Consider the following 22,196-nt stretch of genomic DNA (forward strand, 5'->3'; position numbering starts at 1 on the left):
TATGCACTCTGATTAAAACATCATAGTTTGTTTTAAATAAGTAAATTTGTAATAATTAAGCTGTTGATGAGAAAGTAAGTAAGAAATACTATATACCTACTTACTATAATACAATGTAAAAAATTCTTATATTTTATCGATTTCAGAACGTCGACTTTGATGTGTCCCGTCTCTAGTACGTTCCATTTTACCAAAGTGTGTACTCAAGAAATATATATTATCTGTGGTCGTTGTCAATAAAATGACAGATTTTGCAATAGTATTCATGCGTTAAATGAAAAATTTTAAAGTGTCACCCATATCATTGGTTCTGGAAAATGGTATAGCAAATGGAATAGCAGCAACCTATCTTTATGCCCATTGGGTTTCCATTAACCTACAACAATAATAATTGTTCTAGTTAAGAAACTATAGTTTGCCAAGACGGTACAATGTGGAAAATGGAAGTTATTGTACGAACGGTTAACTTTTCCCAAGTTGATGTTTCAACTTTTATCGGTGAATTTATTGGAATGTTCAATGTGTCTTCGAGATATTGATTTGAAGGAACCAGTCAGTTCTACTTTTGAATTGATTCAAATTACTTTTCCCATCTTCGAGCCAAGTAATATGAAAGCTACGGCGGCGGCTTCCTTCGTTTTATTTTGCGTAACAGTATCCATACAAACCTAGACCTATACCTAAATGCATGTGTGAATTAGGTACCTATATAATGTATCTAAAATAATATTAAAGACGAAATATTGGTGCGAATATGAAATGAAGTGCATATTGCAACCAGCCTTGATGATTCAGTCAATAAATCCACTCATAAAACTATCCAGTCGTTCAGCTTCCTTCGTGATACCCTGATTACACCTACCGAGTAGAGTGGCGAGACAGTATCCTCGGCCAATCGCTCGTTCAATACTAGCAATTTGCGTTCAGAATGCCTACTGAGTAGAACTTCTACTCGGTAGGTGTAATCAGGGTATAACGATAGTAGCTTCCAGTGTGAATGTCATACTCCTCCAATAAGATAGATCTCCCCTACATCAATCCCACAATAACCACACCTCTCCACCAGGTCTGCCCGACTCGATGCTGCTCTGGCTGCTGCAGAAGCTCCGAGGGAGCCAGCCCCGTTTACGCGTGTGCGTGCGCCAACATGCGAGCGTGCAGTGCTCCGCGTTCTACATCACCGCTGACGACGACGTGTGAGTGTCACTTGTTTTACATCACTTTGCCGGTTGGCTAGCACAGAGAATATCGAACGTTGACCTTTGCATCTACAACCAAAAACAATGTCTGCGCGTGTGTGTGAGACAACACGCGAGCGTGCAGTGCTCCGCGTTCTACATCACCGCGGATGACGATGTGTGAGTGTCACTTGTTTCTATATCACTTTTAGCAGTGGTAGGTGAAGGGAACAGAGGAGCTGAACCGCTGACGACGATGTGTGAGTGTCACTTGTTTCTATATCACTTTTAGCAGTGGTAGGTGAAGTGTGCAGAGGAGCTGAACCGCTGACGACGATGCGTGAGTGTCACTTGTTTCTATATCACTTGTAGCAGTGGTATGAGACAGGAGCAGAGAAGCTGATGACGGTTTGAGTGTCACTTGTTTTAAATCACTTGTAAAGGCCCGTCGGCAAGCACAGAGAAAATCGAACGTTGACCTTTGCATCTACAACCAATCACAATCTCTGCCAACGCCAATCAAGGTTACTGTGCGAGCGTGAAAGCACTATTACTATGCGCGTGCGACAGAGACAAATATAAAAAGGGCAATGCCCGTTTTTCGCTGTGCTTAGCGACCATGCTGTAGCAGTGGTAGGTGAAGGGATAGATAGATAGAATACGCTTTATTTGCACACCAACAAAGAATCATATGAATAACAAATTACAACTTAATTAGGGTACAAAAGGCGGTCTTATCACTAAAAGTGATCTCTGCCAGACAACCTTTGGATGGAGGGAATAAGACATGAGATTGATCGATGACGACGACGTATGAGTGTCACTTGTTTCACAGCACGCGTAAACGTTGTAAAATCCTTAGCATGAGACTTAAAAGTAACTTGCCTAATGTAAGATGACCGGATGGTGCAGTGACGAAGATCTTGGATTCGATCGCCCGCCGAGGGTGATATTTGTTGCAATAGCCCTCCACTCACTCCAAGACTGGGTTATTGCAACAAATATTGTCCTGTAGTAGACTTTTTACAATACATTTTATTCGCTGTCTGTTTAAGAGTACTCGTATGGGTTAAAGTGTAGCTGTGTTATGAACCCCGCTACGCCATTGGTACGTGTGCTATACCGCTCAGTCTATTGTAATATTAATATAAATTACTACAATTAGGTTCTTCTTTGACAATGGGCACATAACCACTTTAGCGCACAAGTAGAACCGCCGAAAATTAAAGAGCATATTTTCGCCTAATTTCTACAGCTAGGAAATGGCTTCGCCGGTTCTCATAAGACCGCTCGAGAATAATTAAAGCATTCAAAATCTACTGAGCTCAGCTTGCTAAATTAACTTTCAAAATTAAACTTGGGACATTAAAATTAAGGATAGTTCGCTAACAGCGTTGAATGCTTGAATCTCTGACTCTGAGATTATTTCATCGCTATGCTAAACTGTGTTTTATCTTGAATTTGTGCTGCAGAGCCAGAGTTTGAGCTTACGGATTTGAGCTGAATTTGTATTAGGGCAACCGCACGCCAGTTTTATTAAGCAGCCCTGCTATAGTCGGTCGTTTCGAGCTTTCAAATAAATGGGAAGTATCAAAACTATGTTCATTCCTTACTTCATTGTCGGATAAAAGTAAGTGTAAGTTACACAAACATATATATTTACTCACTACATCTACAATGTATATCACGCAAAAAAAGAAACCTTATAAATATGGTGCGGAATCATGCCATCTCGCATTTTTATTTTGCTTCTTTATGTGCGTGCGTTATATTAACTTAAAAATATACGGTATCCAAAAATAGGTTCGTTGAATAGCCCTTCTCTCCCCTCCATCGTTCATTGAGGGTCCATTGGAAGGTTTCGAGTGAGAGTTGAGAATTTGACAAAGACGTTCTGAACGCTAATGGGAACGGTAGGTATAGGTAGCTACCTAGTTGTAGGTACGATCGATTATACAGGGTGGGATTTAATCAGTGTTTTTGAGTTAGACTTTTTCCTGGTTCTTTTATTTCTCCTGGTTATATGCCTTCTTTATACTGTCCAAATATAATATTTTATGTTACCAATGTAGTCCTACCTTGGCCTAATAATGATAATAAGAGTAATTTTAGCATTAGTAAACTGTAATCGACAAAATACTATAGTAGAGATAATATTATGAGTATAAGTTAATATTTGTTTATTTATTCTTTTGCAATAAGCACAGTATACAAAATTAATTATTTCCAATATGGTGGACTTCATGCTAAAAGCATTTTCTACCAGTCAACCTGCAGCAGGTGCAGGAGGGATACGGGGAGCAGAATGTATAGGAGTGTAATATTCAGTTCTATCGTTCAGTCTGTCGATTAAAAGGAATGCACTGTACATTCGGATCGCTAAATTTTAAAATAATTCAACCTGTATAAGGCTTTGGTTACAACAAGCAAGGCTTGAAAATTTCAAGTGGGAAATTCTGTAGCAAGTCAAGTAAGTAAATGAGTGCTGAGATAGCGAGAACGGAAATGCCCAAAATGTCGGCACTGAACTGGAGAGTTGCCTAGTAGAGTAAGCACTAATAAAAGACATATTATTTTACCTAAATCCTATAAGTTAATTTGAAGTACTTACAGTATTTTGTATTAATTTGAAGATACCAAATAGTTACAAGTTCTATTGCTACTGTATAAGTAAATCAGTTTAGTTTCAGAAAATCAACCAACGCATAAATTTAACTACACTTAGGGTGCTTTTCCACCAGAGATGTGCTATGCTACGATGCTATGGATGCGTTTAATATCCACCAATCATATTTATTGGTGCACATAGCTTAGCACTGGTGGAAACGGATTCAACTAAGATATGTTTTTTGTATGGAATGATGCGTGCTATGGATGTGTGCTATGGATGCGTGCTATGGATATGTGCTATGGACCATCGCGAGTGGTATAGCTATGTATGTGCAGAGCAGACCTACAGTATGCCTGCGTTTTTCACTGAAAGTAGACATGCCATCGTGGAAGCAAAAAGCTCCAGATGCGCATCTTTCTCGCACAGCTACTTTGCGGCGGCGCATCTTCGTAGCGCATCTTCCTCGCACAGCTACCTAGCGTAGTATTGGTGGAAACGGTCACATATTTTCGTAGCGTAGATATCACATCTTCGCAGCATAGCTGCATAGCACATCTCTGGTGGAAAAGCACCCTTACACTTTGGTCAATCACAGCGCTGCATGTCATACGTAAGCTCTGCTTAACTAAAAGTTCTCAGTTGTGAAACCCGTAGATTCCTTACCAGCTATACCTACTATTATAAAATCTATGGTGTTACAGTCTTTGTTCACCTAAGTTTCGTCGCGGACCGTATTCTAAAAACCAGCACACGTTCCCTCTTGAAGTATAGGTACACATTGGCATTGTTCCTCAGATGAAAGGCGTTGTCGAGAGGACTTTGAACTCATGGTGATATATACATAGAGTGCTGGTAAAATTCCACACTGTATATAAGTAGCATTCTACAAGAGGTTATTGGAACTAAAAGGGAGCCAGCACAACTGAATATTCGTCATTATTCGACAGCATTTGGAAATTCCATAAAATTATGTAGAGATAGGAATTATGTCCCATGATTTGATCTTTATATACTTATACTGTAGAAGCTTATTTTTTTGTAAGTACTTATCGTATATATTACGTATTTTGATAAAAAAATATATCTGCATTTATGTAGGTTAAATTTATTAGTAATAATGACTCGTAGAAACAAGAATATAATACCATTCGCCATCTTGAAAAATGACGGTTACGTTTCACCGGAAACGGACATACGGCAAGATATGGCCGCCATTTTCCAAGATGGCGGATTAAACCTTTTTCTCGGATCGTTTTACACAACTGCTGCTCTGCTTCTTAATTAAGGAACTTTCAGGAAACGGATCCGTTGCCTGTCTCCAGTTTGTCAGTGACTGATGAATTCTGTTCCGTGGTTTTATATCGTGCTTTTGTTCTTTCTTCGTTGAGTTAAAAGTTTGCCGTGGCATTGTATTACGGGTTCCATTCTGATAGCTGTTTGGGTTGAATTCAACAACTTTAAAAGCTCGTTTGACTTCTAAGAGCTATACAGGATGTTAACAGGCTACTCATAGTAAACCGAGGCATTTTGTTTGCTTCTACATAGAAACTTTGATGTCACGTGACTTTTTTATTACGAGCAGTATTATTTTTCATAAGTCGTAGATAGATAGATAATTCTTTATTGCACACACAAACATAAATTACACAAGGAAATGTACAACATAGACGGTATAAATGGTGGCCTTATTACCTACTAAGATTCGTAGTTCAAAATTATTTAAAATTTTATTACAAACTGAGTAACCCCCTTTCACTTTACTATTATTATATCTCTTTTGCAACACACTGTATTAGCAGTAAAATTGTCTAGCACCCAAATGAATCGTCGTACTTTGTAGGTGTCTGCATTTGAATTAGAAATTAGATGCGACTGAATAACTAAGACAAAATAATATGGTAATTCTTATGTACTCGTATTCAGACATTCTGCCAAGTGTTCAACAAAAAACTAGGTAGGTATAGTCTGAAAACTGAAGGTTTGTTTAAAACTTGTAACAGGGTGGGGAAAGGGTTTTCATTACGCTTTCACCAGTTTGAGTGACGTGGCGTGTAATTAGGCAATAATGGTGCGGAGAAGGAGTTGTGAAAGTTTATAATGTAGAAGTTAACATGCTAAAATAGGTTAGGTTAGGTTAAAATAAAGATTTTTTTCTTCTATAGCGTATTGGAGCATATTGTCCACTTCAATTCGGAGAAATATGCATGTTAAAGTAGGTTGCTTAGTTTAAATCCAGTTTTTTGTCCTTTTTCTGTATTGTTCACTTCAATTCGTAACCATTCCTCATATTCCATCTATTGGCCTGAATGTTGACACAAAGCCGTTTCAAAACCATTTTCCCCTGACACATATAAACGGAAGTCCCAGTAAGGTTTGCGATCACGTCATGTCACTATCTAAATGTATACTCTATCCCCCTGAGCCTTCTGTAGTGTCGGGAGGAAAATACAGGCATTAGTGCTATCGTGGTGTTCGAGATTTTATACGTTTTGTCGTTATGTGATGTCTTTGCTACGAGTAGGATAAGTTTTCTTCTGGTGGTAGTTTCGTTGGAATGGTTTTATGACGTAAAAAATAGGATGTTTTTAGTTGAGCTATCTAACAGATCGGTATTTTCGAGAAGTCTTGAGGCGTATTAGGAGAGATGTATTATTATAATACTGCTATTATACGAGTATTACTCTTTTGCTACCGATATCACTAGCTGTAACCTATAAAGTGTGTCCACTGTCCATCCATTTGATTTATCATTTATAACCTGATCGGAGGGACTCCTAATCAAATAACTTACGTGGTGTAGGTATAATATTTAGGCATACACATACATCGAGTTAGATTATTAATGTAACGATATAAAGTCTCGGTGAGCGCTTCGAAATAATTATCGTTTTCGTGAAGCTAGAGCAATCCCATACCAATCCTTCAGAATATATGTTATAGTCTCTATCCCCGAAGGGATATCTCGCGACGTCTACTCAGAGATCCCAAAAGACATGGCATTCAATTTGATTATCCGATATCGTTTACGATTCCCTGGGAATTGATTTAACACTTTAGCTGATAGAGTCCTTTGGAATAGAAAGATAAAACCAGAAAAAATGATTTACTTTAATTACACTTTGTAATCTCTGAAACTGAAGATTTTCATCTTATTCTTTTAGCTTATTTTTAATTTATTTAGGACTATCAGCTAAAGAAACCCCCTAGTTCCTAACCCTAACCCTTATTCTAATTCTACCCTTTGGAAAGTTAACGTTGTCGAACTCCAAGTATTATCAAAGTGAGAAAGAATAACGCCATGACTATTTCTTAATGTAAAAGAGTAGCTATAACTTTACACTGTACGTTGTCAATCTCGCAATACAACTATTTATTGACGGTTTGTGAATTTGACAAGGTACAAAAGTGTACAACTACTAATGAAGCTGACCGTACCAGCTGGTACCCCGCGGTAGCATGTCTAAGAAGCTGTCACTTTTCTCTGCAGACTAGACCAAGTTTCTAAGTTTATGCTACTGATAGGAACAACAGCCTTGAACGGTATTATCGCTACAAACTGACTCTGAATACTAAAGCGTTGGAATAATGCTTCTATCATCCATCGATTTTATTCATATCGAAGTTTTGCATTGCTATTATGACAGCAGTAAAGATCCCGTGGCATTTTTAGGTGGTCCTTTATCTTATCTTTCTATTTATTTTGCTATTACACATTTGATAGTATCCGGTATGAGTAGACATGCATTAGCATTGCATTAAAAAATAAATAATGATAAGAGCTACGCGGCAATGTACGCTATAAATGTCCTAATCGCTTGCACTACTTAATCAATGTGAGAAGGAACCTTATGGCATTTATGGAAATAAAAGCCATTCACGAAACACCTGGTCTCTAACATCGATCCAAAGCCTTAGATACGTTCCATGCATCCAAGACTGGAGAGTTATTGCCATAATCTCCACGCTTGGCAGGCGACTTGGAGATATCACACAACACAAACATTTAATAAAGATCTGCCATGGCTGGGGATTGAACCTAGGACTCACGGCATAGCAGTCGCTAACCAATTAGCCATACAGCCGTCATCGGTTCAAATGCGATTTTGATGGTGACTAGATCAGCTATGTTTCATCGTTAGATCATTGTTTCGTGAAAATACTTTCACCCATTTATCTTTTATAGGTATCAGGTTTGTATAGGTAATAAATTAATCATAAACTTTGTTCCACACAGGCTCCTACAAACGGCGGAAGAAATACATCTGACGAAACAACTGAAGCCAGAATTCGGAGGGGGTTACAAAGAATTCACTGTTCGGGACATGCACTGTTTCCAAAAGGTAAAAAATCTGCGTTCATATTTATTTATCCACCATTTATTTATATCTACCATTTTTGCTTCACCATTCCTTAAAGGGATGCAGTTTAGTATCTACTGATAACCTAAATTATCATCGTCATCATACAATCTTCCACTGCTGGACATAAGGTAAGCTTCTCCCAAGGATCGTCATCACATAAGTAGTCGTCATACATACATATTACTAATTACATAATTTAGAGAATGGCTAGTACTTTCATGTAACAATTTTTTTTAAACTTGAGGACTTCTGCTACTACAAAGCGAAGATTGTAGGAAAGAACAGAAAAAAGAATCTCATAGTTTAGGAAGACACATTATTCGATATTCCACACTGTTAAAGTGTATCGAGTTAATAACATCACTAGGTATTTTGCATAAGGCTTTCAGTGGCTTGAGCAAGCACGCGATTCGCCTATGCAAGTGGTACCGAAATATCTTGGCGTTACATAATATTTATGTTATACATACATCGTTTTAACCATAGACTTAGTATATACTAGCGTATAGACCAGCTATACTCAAACTGCGGCCCGCGGGCCGCATGTGGCCCGCCGGGCCTTTATCAGTGGCCCGCGTGCCATGGGAGATAATAGAGAATATACATTCTGTGTAAAAAGTATTGGGATTATATCAATAAAACAGAAAATGTTTTTTATTCCTCCAAATTAATTTTATCACCTTCAAAGTTTGCTCCTTCAGAAAAGATACACATACGCCAACGAATTATCCAATCATCACAACATTTTTTTCAACGCTGTTTTCAGAGTTGTGTTTGGTACTCGCGGCGATTTTACCTTATTGTCTTCTATCGATTGAAAACAGTGCCTCGTGGTAATTTGAGTCGAGGATAAAAAAGAACCTAGAGCCGTGAGCTGCAGCCATATCTGGTGCATATGGTGGATGCTCGATGGTGAGTGTTTGCTTAAATATTCGTTCACAATGATGATCCTTGTGGGAAAGGCGCGATATCGTGGCACAAAATCTTTTCTCTAATTTTTTTCCACACATCTTCGTCAAATTTGCTGTATTAATTCTACATAACTCGCAAATAATAATATTTTCCTACCGTTTGACTTTCGGGCAATAATTCCGAGTGCACAAAACCACGATAGTCAAAGAAAACAGTCAACATGACTTTAACTAACAATCGATAGAAGACAAAAAGGAAAATTCGCCGCGAGTACTAAACACAACTTTGAAAACAGAGTGTTTAAAAAAATGTTGTGATGGCGTACAGTACAAAACTATAAAGCCCTGAAAACAGAAGTGGATTATAACTAATTGTTTAAGTCCTTATTTAATCGATCCATTATATTTATTTAAGAAAAAATCCGTTAATAAGCCATTATCAATCGGTATTTTATTTTTAAATTGGATGTAAATGTAAAAAAATATATGAAAATGATAATAAGTCATAGTCAAAATCGCACTCTTTACTGTCAGGACTTTTTAGTTGCACTTTGCACTGTATGTGTATCGTTTCTGAAGTAGCATAATTTGAAGTTGATAAAATAAATTTGGATGAATAACAATCATTTTTTTATTTTATTGATCTAATTCCGATACTTTTTACACAGAGTAGTATATGCATGTGTTATTTATATTATTTTGCGACAGTTTACATCGTTTTAAAATAGTTTAAAAAAAATTGCTTGCGGCCCGCGACTATATGACTTAAACGTGTTTGTGGCCCTTATATAAAAAAGGTTGAGTACCAATGGTATAGACGAACAAAGCGAGCGAGAGAGAAGAAAATCCCTTACGGAAATTTGGCAAGATAGAAAAGGATAGCGAGTCCAATGAAACTGTGACTGGTTTTGAATGACAGAGCGTCACAATTCAGCACGCGGAAAATCAACACCTCAGTATTTTGGATTTTTTGCGTACATCGGTGGTTTATTTTCAGTAAATCTAATTGTATTCAACAATGGTAACATATTCTGCGAGTGATTGTGGCGTTAATCATAGAAATAATCCTGAAAATTGCACATTTCACTGGTAAATACCAAAATCGTCATCACTGCTATGACGCGTATATTTTTGGTTAAAACTTGTCTTTTATCCTGTATTAAATATAAAATAATGCCAATGCTGTTGTTTACTTTCATATTTTGTCTATGTGGAAGTCCATTTGTTAATAATTTACAAGATTTTAGTGGATATATTTTTCATCAATTTATTTTACATGTACGCTAGGGATTGACTCAAATTAATCGATATCATTATCGATATTTTATCTTGAATGTTAGCTATAAAAATAAGTCAGGGCAAGGCACATCTTTTAACAAATACATAAACTAATTATTTTCTATAATTTGTCCAACAGATTCCCTCTATAGATATTATAATAAGCCGAAAGTGGTTGAAATAAGTTGGACGCGTTGGTTGGAATCCAAAGAAGAACTCTACCATTTGCAGCAATTCGACTTAAGAATGAATGTAAACTTCATAATTTAGGAAACGAAACTGTAATGAACCAGTTAAATAAACAAATATGTGGGAACATCTCAGACAGGGCCATCCGAGGCAGAGCCTGTAATATGGGTCAGACAGCTGATATATCTAAGATTGTTCTGTTTAAAAGTCAATAAAATAAAGAGCGATGAAAAAAGTGTTTTTATTTTTATTTATGCATTTTTTTACACTATGTCAAAATTATAATCTGGACAACAACAGTCTATGGAACAACTCTCCAAGGGTCGAACATCGAACTTCAATAACTTATCGATGGTCGTCCAAAGTAAAGAAAGGTACATCACTAGCTAATGCACACACTGAAAAATCAAAATTGGTCACGTTTTATCGAGCTGTCAGTTCGTCTATACGCTAGTATATACTAAGTCTATGGTTTTAACCTCTGGCCCAAAGTGGGATGATATAACTTTGAAGTGTGATGACTATGGGGGTATTTGTCTATCGGTCTATTTCTCTTTCTAGATGCAAAAAATATGATACGATTCGATTATTTAATATTTTTTATACAATAGTACCTAATGTTTTTGGACTTCATTGACTCCGTAATTTTGACTAAATGGTGGCATGCCTTTCTTATAAATAGATTAAAATCAAACTTGTAAAGGTTGAAAACTAAACTTATTAGTTTTAATTCGCTGCGTAGTATGTGCACGATTTATTGTTCCCTAATGCGATAAGTTTCAGTGAGAAACGCGCACGCAACGGAAATACAAGATTACTCCAACTCGTTAAGAAATTCTATAGTAACAATAGTAATCCACACCGAAACCAGGTGTGTTGTAAGTTCTATGTGAAGGTATGTGTTTCTCTAACCAATTCGTATTGGCATACGTTTACTGCTAAAGGTGAAAGTTACTTTCAAAGTATTAACGAAGTTCAAAAATCCGTCTGAAAAATTTCCTGAATATCTTGTGATTAACGTTTCAGCTATGACTCAGCAGAATCGTTGCAGGGAACAGATGGTGCTACGTTTAATCTCTCATCTATCATTCTCAGTTAGAATTTAATGATCAGATTTGACTTGCGGATTCGAAACGTGGAGTGAGACAGGGGGATGTGATATCTCCGAAACTGATGTTCACCAATGCATTGGAAGATGTCTTTAAGACGTCCTAACCTATTAAAAGCTATGCCTCGTAAAACAGCCGTGTTTAGCAGGAGTATACTTGGTATGGGACCAAAGATCTTCAATAAATTACCAAAGGCTCTACGTGACATTGAAAACCTATTTCATTTCAAAAGAGAACTAAATAAATTTTTACTTGAAAGGAACTATTATAATCTAAACGAGTTTTTCACAGACAATATCTAATGATAAATTTATGTATGCTGGCAGGTCTGATAATTAGGTACTTTTACTATTATTATTATTTTTTTAATTAATTTAATTGTTTTTGATAATTGGTGTTTTATATAATTTTTTGGCATAATTGAAACTATTGAAACCTAACTTAATTAAAAATATAAAACTGTAATTAAAATATTAATTCTTAATTTATAATTAATTTGTGTAAAATTTATAAAATTATGACTATGACGCCTCCTCTCTATTTGTACGCCTCATGGCAAAGCATGGCATGTCCTAACCTATACATAAGATGAATGTAACTAACCTGTGTTTATGCAAATAAATATATCTTGAATCTTGAATCTTGGACGTTGGACTGGAAAGGACATGGCATATGTATAAATGGCGAGTACATGTCACACCTCCGCTTCGCGGACGACATCGTTATTATGGCAGAATCTCTGCAGGAACTCAGCTGGATGCTAAGTGGCCTAAATGCTGCTTCCCGACGTGTAGGCCTCGGAATGAACTTGGACAAGACGAAAGTCATGTACAATGCTCACATCAAACCGGAGCCGATCGCCGTTGGTGAGGCAACACTCGAAGTTGTGCAAGAATATGTCTACCTCGGGCAGACTATTCGGCTAGGCAGAAGCAACTTCGACAAGGAGGCTGCAAGGCGCATCCAACTGGGTTGGGCTGCATTCGGCAAACTTCGTCAGTTCTTTTTTTCACTAATATTTTTATTAGTCGCCGTCTATGTCCCCTATCGTTTTGTCCTTAAGACAATAAGTTTCTTTCTCTTGGACATTTCTAATTGGCCGGCCGTTAATGTCGCTGCCGTCTCCGAAGAAAGAAGAATCAAGAATGCCTCCGTGCTACGCAGCGAGCGAGCACCTCCGATAGCGATGCCTGGAGCCGACGCAAAGTCACGAATGGCCGACGTGCAATCGATGTGCATAGTGATTGAAGATCCCTTCAACCGGGGGGACTATGTTCACGCGTGTAAACGCGCCATAAGTGCAAACTGTTAATCTGTGAAACTAGTGTAATCTGTGTCCATAAAAAAACTATATTGCTGCTTCTCTCTATGCTAAATACTATTGTTCGATTGTTTGCAACTAAAATGTAAAACGATATTAAAATGTGTAAAGTTAATTAAATTACGCTATTATACAAGAAGAACCCAAGATTTCTCATTTACTTATGTTTTATAATAAATATAGTTGATCCAACAGTCACATATTCTCCTCGGCCATTCCTCAGAGCCTGAAGACAAAAGTCTTCAACCAGTGCGTCCTGCCAGTGATGACGTATGGTGCAGAGACGTGGACACTGACGGTAGGACTGGTCCACCGATTTAAAGTCGCTCAGCGTGCTATGGAGAGAGCTATGCTTGGGGTTTCTCTGATGGATCGTATCAGAAATGAGGTTATCCGTCAGAGGACTAAGGTTACCGACATAGCTGTCAAAATATGCAAGCTGAAGTGGCAGTGGGCTGGTCATATCTGCCGAAGAACCGATAACCGTTGGGGTAGACGAGTTCTCGAGTAGAGACCACGAACAGGCAAACGCAGCGTGGGACGCCCTCCTGCCCGCTGGACTGACGACCTTAGGCGGGTGGCGGGTAGTGGTTGGATGAGGAAGGCCGAGGACCGAGTGTTGTGGCGCTCCTTGGGAGAGGCCTATGTCCAGCAGTGGATGATTATTGGCTGATGATGATGATGATGATGATTCGAAATACCACAGGGAAGTTATTTCAATGATGATGAAGTTTACTTAGGAAATGGTCAGGAAGTTCTTTTTACGACGGTGCGAATTTGACAACCTGGATTGACACATAATCTACTGTTTATCCCGACTTCCAACGAGATATCTTTTTAAGGCGAAACGCAGCTCGTAAGATAGAAAATTGTATACCAATCAGACGGCACTGAATACCGGCTACACATTAGTAACCTCACATCTAATGGTCACCGCACATATGACCTAATGTAAAGGGATCGCCTCTTTTTCTTCTGTTAACCAGTAGATCGCGAGCTAAAGCACTATCTACCTACACCCAGGGTCTTCAACCTTTGGACCAAGGGCCAAAAACTATCCATTGTACATTATAATATCGCCTGAAGGCAAATTTTACTACCCTAAAGTAACTTCAACTCCACACCCTCAGGGCTCATCAGCGTCAGAGCTGCTCAACTCGGGCGAGCGCGCGGCCCTCGTGAAGCGGGTGCTGGAGTCTGCGCGCGCGCAGCCCGGCGAGGAGGACGCGCTGCGGCCCGCGCTCGAGCTGAGGTTGAGGCAGGCTATATGTGAGTGTGTCTTGTTACATACAGGGTGTCTCAACTGCGTCAGAGCTGCTCAACTCGGGGCCCTCGTGAAGCGGGTGCTGGAGTCTGCGCGCGCGCAGCCCGGCGAGGAGGACGCGCTGCGGCCCGCGCTCGAGCTGAGGTTGAGGCAGGCTATATGTGAGTATTAAGGCGCCGACACACTAGCGGACGCGGTTGCTGACGAGAGAACGGCGTGGTGCACTCTTGTGGAGGCCCTCTGTATTTCGAGGGTACCTAATAGGACAAAAACAACAACAAAAAGCCGAATGGGGGTGATCATTGTGAACTACATTTGCTTTAGGTCTTATGGAATTACGTGAAAAAAATCCCCTTATCGCCTCCCAAGAAGTGCAACCACATTGTTCAAAACCTTCTTCAATACGTATTAAATTGTATTGTATTTCTCATCATTTCATCATCTGATACTAAATTTTTACAATATCTTTCTCAGTGCCAGCATGCGTGAGCAAGGGTGTGGTCTCCAACATGTTCCCGCTACACGACAGGAAGGCGCTAGAGGTGCTCAGGAAGAAGTGGGTCAAACAGTTCTTTGCTCCACAGCCTTTGGGTAAGTGTTTTACAACTGACTGTGAAGAAAAATGGTGATGCTTGTGTGCCGTATGTAACTGTATATAGGTCCAGTAAGTATTTATGCTATATTTTGAACTAAAGGAAAATGAAGATGTTTGTTTGCCGTATGTAGCTGTAAGTAGCAGTCAGTGTTTATGCGATATTTTCAACTGACTGAAGAAGAATGGCGATATTTGTGTGCCGTATGTAACTCCAAAAGTGATGAGCTAATTCTGATGTAGATTAAGCTCCTTATGAGAGTAGTCAGAGTAGATTCATCTAATAACTGCCAATGAAACCTCTTCTTCGGCCGCTTAGGAAACCAGCCTTTGTAGTTTTGGTTCTAAATTCGAATGCATGACAAACAGATTAGCCTGACGGAAAAAGATTTGAGAAGTCATGTTAATTAGCGTTGCAAATTAACCCTAATAAAGCCCTTTAATGATATTCAAATACGCTTAACCGAAAATTACGCTAAGTAAACACTTAGCTTTACTGTATCTTCACCCTTTGCTTACGTTTTCAAATAATAGTAAACAGTATTTTTATCTTTTGCTTATATTTCCAGACGAGATATGCGACTACTTTGGCGTGAAAATAGCCATGTACTTCGCGTGGCTCGGCCACTACACGCGCTCGCTCATCGCGCCCGCCGTAGTGGGGTTCCTGTTCTGGGTATGTGTCAGTTGTGAATATACAGGGTGTGTGTATTAGTAGACATACAGGCTGTTCTTGGTAAAAAAACTGGAATTTTAAACTAAAATTGACATTCTGAAAAACTCTAGTTCTCGTGAACAGCCTTTCTCTCTCGTGAACCCTCTGAACAATACGGATGAAAACGAAATTGTTATGTTAGTTACTGAGCTAAAATTTTACGAAAATTTTTACTGGATTCTTGACAAAAATGAAAATAGGACAGGCAGCTAAATAGTTATATAAGTAGTAGGTACCATTTAAGTATTTGTACAAAATCCACGTTGGTAGTCCAGAAAGTCCAGAAAAATAATGACTACTACTTACTACTTACATTACACTACAGCAGCCAACTAAACTTGTACGTATTTTTTTGTAATAATAATAATTCAACCATTTTTATTCACTCCCCAGATATGGCTTGGCGTCGCCAATGAAAACTGGCGGGATATCGCTTACGTTCTATTCTCTATATTCAACGTGCTATGGGCGTGCGTTTATTTGGAGACTTGGAAAAGGTAATATTTGATTCATTTCATTTATAGTCTGTATCTTCACCATTATCAGAGTGTGAATATTAATTAAATCATGTGTTTTGTTTTGCAGACGTTCCAATGTGCTCGCCTATAAATGGGGGACGCTGGATCAAAGAGACGAATTGTTGGTAGAACCAAGACCACAGTTTCAGGTAGAAATTATGAAATAAAATAACAAATTACATTTTCTCATTGGCTCGTATCGAGATTTCAATATAGACGACGCTACATGCTACTCTGTCAATCATGAAAACTTCATTAGTATTCCTTCTGAATAACTTTTGAATCTTACGGTAAAAGCTACTACAATGCGTCGCGTCTATGGTACTTCTGTGGAGCGTCCCTTTTTTCGTTCTTTCTCTTCCCGATTATAATGGATTGTTTTTATTACAGACATTAGTCTATAGTTTCTAAGTTACAATTTGACTTATTATCTAGGTTAGTTACATATTAGATTTACCTAACTTGAATCGTTTTTCTTTCATTAACTCTCTTGACGATTACCCAACTATTTTGTCCCCAGGGCGAGATGACAATAAGCCCTGTCACCGGCAAGCCAGAACCGACGTGGCCGGCGTGGCGGCGCCGCCTGTGGCGCCACGCCGTCTCGCTGCCCGTCATGTGCGTGTGCGTGTGTGCGTGCGCGCACGTCACGCTCGCTGCTCTTACTGTACAGGTATAGTAATACCATTATCGAAGTAGAAAAAAAGGCGGAAGGAAGGTCGAAAAACTGAGGCACCCTAAGTAAGTAAAAATTTCATGATACAACGAGCTGACACACACACATTCACACTCTCATGTAACCATTGTTGTGCCTCAGTTTTTAGTTGGCAAGATTAATTCCGCCTTTTTTCTCCTTACGTAATATGTGGGGACATCTCACACACAGCCATCCGACCTCAAGGCGTAGCATTCAGACGTTGGCGCGTAGATGTAGTGAGCATCGTGGCGCGGCCTACGGCGTGACGCTGGACGCGTCCTACGGCGCGTAATAGGAGACCCGGGCCATAGTGAGCATCGTGACGCGGCCTACGGCTTGACGCCGGAAGGGAACTGCGGCGTAAATAGGAGACCCAGGCCTTACCACTACACCATTCGGTAGTCTAGTATAGTGCGTCAATAGTGTGTAGCCACAGTACCGGAGCCAACATGGCCGGCGTGGCGGCGCCGCCTGTGGCGCCACGCCGTCTCGCTGCCCGTCATGTGCGTGTGTGCGTGCGCGCACGTCACGCTCGCCGCTCTTACTGTACAGGTATAGTATGTCGCGTGTGTATAGTGTAGGAGTATCACAAAAGATATGTGTAATCCACCCCAACACAAACAATGACTGGTGATACCTTATAAGGTATACTTTTGCTTTTTGCTGACTGCACTACAGTGAAACTATTAATTCATGAAATTATAGCTGAACATAAAAGAGTAGAGAATCATTGAGGGCGTGTCAATCTAAGAAAGTGGCCACACTATTATAGTATAGGAAACGGACAAATTATCACGATACTTTAGCAGAAAAAATCAAAACGAGAAATGTTTCAAATATTTACTAATTATAAAATGCCACTTTTTGTGGAGGTTTATGTTAAGAGAAGAAATTAGTAGGGGAGAGGGGTCAGTCTTGAATGAATTTCATTAAATCAAATCAACTGTAACTTTTATTTCATTGTGTATTTCATAATGTTTTTTTGCACTGAAACACGTGTTGGTTATCCCATTATGTAATTACTATAGGAGAAAAGTGATAGTATCACACATCGATATTTTATTACAGTTTTTTCTTGCTCAGGAAAAAGTTCAAATGTGCCCCGACAATTCTTCTAAAACTGTCTTTACCGATTTTCCTGCAACAAATTATTTAATTGGTCAGAAAAGCAGTGACTTGCAAATAATTATGTCTGGGGAATTTATACCGACTCTTACATATTCTTACACATATTTTTACAATAGGTACTCTAACACGGAGAGACCGAAACACATAGACACCTACAGCTGTAAAACTTATCGATACCCTTTTTGAGTCGGGGGTTAGTAAAAAAGTATCTAGACCTGATGTTTTAACAACATTACCATCCAGACCCTGATGTCATTTAACGTTTGACACGAGTATTTTCTAACCTCTATAAGAATAACAAATACACATTGAAAGGCATTCTATTACATCAAAATAGTACTTTTTTACAAGAAATATAAGCAATGTATGTTAATGGTTAGAAATTAAGTACCTACTCACCAGTATAAAACGCTGCTCTTTCATGAGCTATCCTGAAGGTCAGCACGTTCAAACCGATTCGGTTCCCGACCGCAAAAATACATAAAGAATGTGGTATTCTAACTGTTAGACAACTATTTATCATGAACTCCATCCTAAGGATTCACTCAACTTCCGTTTTCCCATCTTCCACAATCTCCTGCTCTAGCCGGCGTTCGTATGCAGTGGTATCTACTGACTTTTATAAGACATCCTTTGCTAAAAGATTTGAATTTTATCTTGGTGGTTATTTGTATAACTTAGCTAACAAGCTCCATTCTATTCATACTCTTAACAGATACGAAGTTAAAAGTATACTATTTAAGTGGCTCCTCCCGTTAAATTATGTTGAGTCCGAGAATTTGTTAATCTCCGTATATCGGGAATAGCATTATCTTTATTGTTATTATTAATTAATATTCTTAAAATTGTAAAGTTCACCTTTTATCATAAATCTGCATGCAAGATCGTACATTCTACAGTTTCACAATCATTGTTATATTATATTAACTTTTATTTTGTTTTTCTCTTATAAATTAAGGTAATTTTCTGTATATAAGATAAAATTTACTAAACTAAGTATGTAAACTATCAGATTTTTTAATAGTTTTTAATAGTAATTAAGGTTAATTTGTAACTCACTTTTAGTATATTTACCTATTAAAACTGCTTCATATATCTTTCATACTCTCACGTTAATTACATATTAATATTTGTAAAGGAAGAGCTTGTCACCTATCGTACAGGCCATAAACCTAGTTTAGGTGGCAAGGTTACCCTATATAATCTTGTTCCATTGTCGATGTATGTCTATCTTACATTATTTTTTGATCAATAAATATTTTATTATTATTATGTTGTGTCTTTACCATCACGGGACCATGGGGTCCCGGGCATTTGGAAGGCGTGCATGGGGCCGAAGCCAACACGTAGAGGCCCGTTTGACAACATTAATCTATATGAAATGTGACACCAACCGACGATTTTCCCTGTGTAAACTATGGAGTAAACCCAAGGAAAATCCCCGGTTAGTGCAGGACTATTGTAGGATATGGAGAAAACTAATACAGGGTTATGGAAGGGGGTGCTAAATGGACTGGGTAACTGGGACTATGGAAGGACTATGGCCCCTGCCTGACCTATATGTTTCACACACGGATAAAAAGGCAGGGGGTGACTCGCACACACAGTAAATGGCCCCCCCATAGCAGTCGCTAGCACATTACAGTGACGTAGCAACAAGGGGCAACATGGCATGAGGTGCTAAGGATGGAGAGGTATTCCACGGCTCTCAGGACAATCGCGTTATCGGTCAAGATCCCTACAAGCACCTTACTGGGTATTATTATTATTATTATTATAAACATCGTATATATTGACTAATACTTCTCCAGCCTCATTCTCCGCCAAACATCGTAGGTAAACGCTGTAAATCATCTGTCTAGCTTCGCTGCGAATGGTTTTATTCATTTTCACCTCGTGAACAAACTCAACAATCCACAAAACTCCAAAATTAAGCAAAATTCGATTTGTTTATACAGGAACAGGGCGAGTTTAACATTCAAACCATAGAAACAGACCACAAATCACAAGTTTTTTTTTATTGCCAGGTTTAAATCTGTTTAGTTCCAAAAACATTAATCTCTACTCTTTTGTGTTCAGCTATAATGTTTGAGGAACTAAAATTTTCAGGAGCCTGGCACCTTTAGAAAAGAAACATAAAAGTCAACAATTGTTTATGGCAGTTGGCGGTTGGCTGTTTTTTCAATTTTCTTATTAATTATTAGGATAATCTAGATAAAAACAACTATTTACGCTTGTTTGCAATTAGGAAGAATAAGAAAATATTCGTAGTCAAGCTAGGGAAGTAATTTATCGAGTTTATATACAATGTTTAGCGGAACATGAAGCTGGACACATTTTGTAGAATTTGGAGGATGTTTACGCTCGTACATCGTCTATGACGGGTATACATGTAGCATTGTACAAATTGTAATAATTTTTTTTTTATTAGTACCAATGCTTCATTTATCGATAAACCTAGGTTTAGAGCCCAAATCGATCATTGTTTACATACCACTGATTGTAGGTTTCATCTGGTTTCAGTTGAGTCAAACCTTAACATTTTGATACTTGAAGATATATTTTTTGTTTACTTACTAAATTCACATTGTGTGAATTTGGGGGGCATTGCGTAACTCAAAAATATTTTTTTATTTTATTTTATAGTTGTATCGGACCAGCGTGCCAAAGAGGGCAAAATATGGAATATTTCTAAATCCTGGAAGAAACAGAAGTGACCGTCCAAAAAGAGAAATTGATGTCTTTACTATGTGTGCCCTTCGTCAGCAGATCCAGTTTTTTTATACAGTTGTAATAACGTTATGTAAATAAATATTTATTGTTTTCACTATTAGCCTTCATACTTACACCTTCTAGCTTGTATAAGAGCTTTTTTGTGAATGGTAAGTTGTTTTTAAAATACATAAATAGGTAAGTAGTTTACAGGCAAAATTTCAAGTATCAAAGTCAGTTATGTTTCGCTATATAGGGTTGCTACATGAAAGATAGCAGTGCCCTCATTTAATTTCAGGACTTTATAGTTTCACTGTACATGGTTATGTAACTTAATTCCTGTATTAGATTCGATAATAGGACGTTATTTCACTACAAGATTATCTCCACAATAAAAGTATAACTTCGGTGAGACACAATGGTCGTGTCTTATTGTACTGTCTTGTTTCTTCGGAAAAATGGTGACCCCGACCAGATATGACTCAGAACCGCATACAAAAATACCGTAAATCAGTTGCCACTACGCGAATAAACCAATAACCTACCACATTATATCCGCAGGAATGGTGGGAAAATCACATAGTATATTTCTCGTGGCTACCTCGAGCGATACTAGCCATCATCATAGCAGTGGAAGAGGAGGTTTACGGCAGGATAGCGCGATGGTTGAATGACAAAGGTTAGTATGTATGCCTTATACATTAGAGTGGAGTTGTATGACTCCTTATTTATAGGATGTGTTATGTATGATTTGTTTTTTTATGACTTTTGGTGATACAGCCAGTTTTTTTTTTGTTTTGATAATAATAATATTAACAAAGCCTTATGTTTACAGCCTTAAGTTACTATACTTTAAAATAGCAAACCTAAAACTAAGATTTTAGATACAGTTAGGTAAAGAATAGCTAAATTAGGAATTTAATAAAATAAATAATTCATATTTGCATGATATCTAAAACCCAAGATAAAGTAATTAGCCAATACAAACTTTTAGCACCAGTCGCATTTTCCTAATAGATTTATATTATTACCTGACTACCTATTACTGTTTATTCTGATCTAGTTTATTATAACACACATATGACCTATACACAGGAAATAAATATGTAGAGTGATGTAGAGTATTTAATGTTTAATATTTACCTAAGTAGATATATTTACATTTTAATAACTTTCTATGTAGATATAAATAATGGAGTACATTAGTACAAGGCGTGAGTGCGTGTTTTTTTTTATAAATAATTAAATATGATTTTAAAGATTCTGAAAATATAAGAAATTAACTATATTTACATCTGCATAGAAAGTTATATTAATTTAGTCTTACATAATTCCGTAGCAAAATACTATAGTACATTATTATTTTCCCTTTACTGCCTACCCAACGGACTGGACTACAACAAATACAAAAAAAAACATAAAATAAACAACAACAAAAAACACATTCTCAACAGAAAACTACCGTCTCGAGACGAAGTATGAAAATCATCTGATAGTGAAAATAGCATTGGTTTGTATTGAATAATGCAGTAAACACCGCTAAGCTCACGGATCACGCTTTGCTTTGTAGAACAAGGAAAAGGTTATTAACTACTGTAACTTAATGTAAATA

At 37.9% G+C, this 22,196-nt stretch overlaps 1 protein-coding gene across 1 annotated transcript in view; it reads left to right on the plus strand.

Moving 5' to 3' along the window:
* Positions 1–1,070: 1,070 nt before the first annotated feature.
* LOC125488496 (anoctamin-8-like) overlaps positions 1,071–22,196 on the plus strand; it is a 31,511-nt gene continuing 10,385 nt past the window's right edge. The window contains exons 1-11 of the mRNA XM_048631227.1: positions 1,071–1,196; positions 8,024–8,129; positions 14,089–14,145; positions 14,302–14,383; positions 14,697–14,813; positions 15,384–15,490; positions 15,923–16,026; positions 16,115–16,196; positions 16,568–16,720; positions 21,146–21,263; positions 22,039–22,094. Of these exons, the coding sequence (XP_048487184.1) occupies positions 1,081–1,196; positions 8,024–8,129; positions 14,089–14,145; positions 14,302–14,383; positions 14,697–14,813; positions 15,384–15,490; positions 15,923–16,026; positions 16,115–16,196; positions 16,568–16,720; positions 21,146–21,263; positions 22,039–22,094 (1,098 nt within the window). The 5' untranslated portion in view covers positions 1,071–1,080. The remainder of the gene's footprint in view (positions 1,197–8,023; positions 8,130–14,088; positions 14,146–14,301; positions 14,384–14,696; positions 14,814–15,383; positions 15,491–15,922; positions 16,027–16,114; positions 16,197–16,567; positions 16,721–21,145; positions 21,264–22,038; positions 22,095–22,196) is intronic.

Source organism: Plutella xylostella, chromosome 28 (assembly GCF_932276165.1).
Source record: "Plutella xylostella chromosome 28, ilPluXylo3.1, whole genome shotgun sequence".
Taxonomy (NCBI): domain Eukaryota; kingdom Metazoa; phylum Arthropoda; class Insecta; order Lepidoptera; family Plutellidae; genus Plutella; species Plutella xylostella.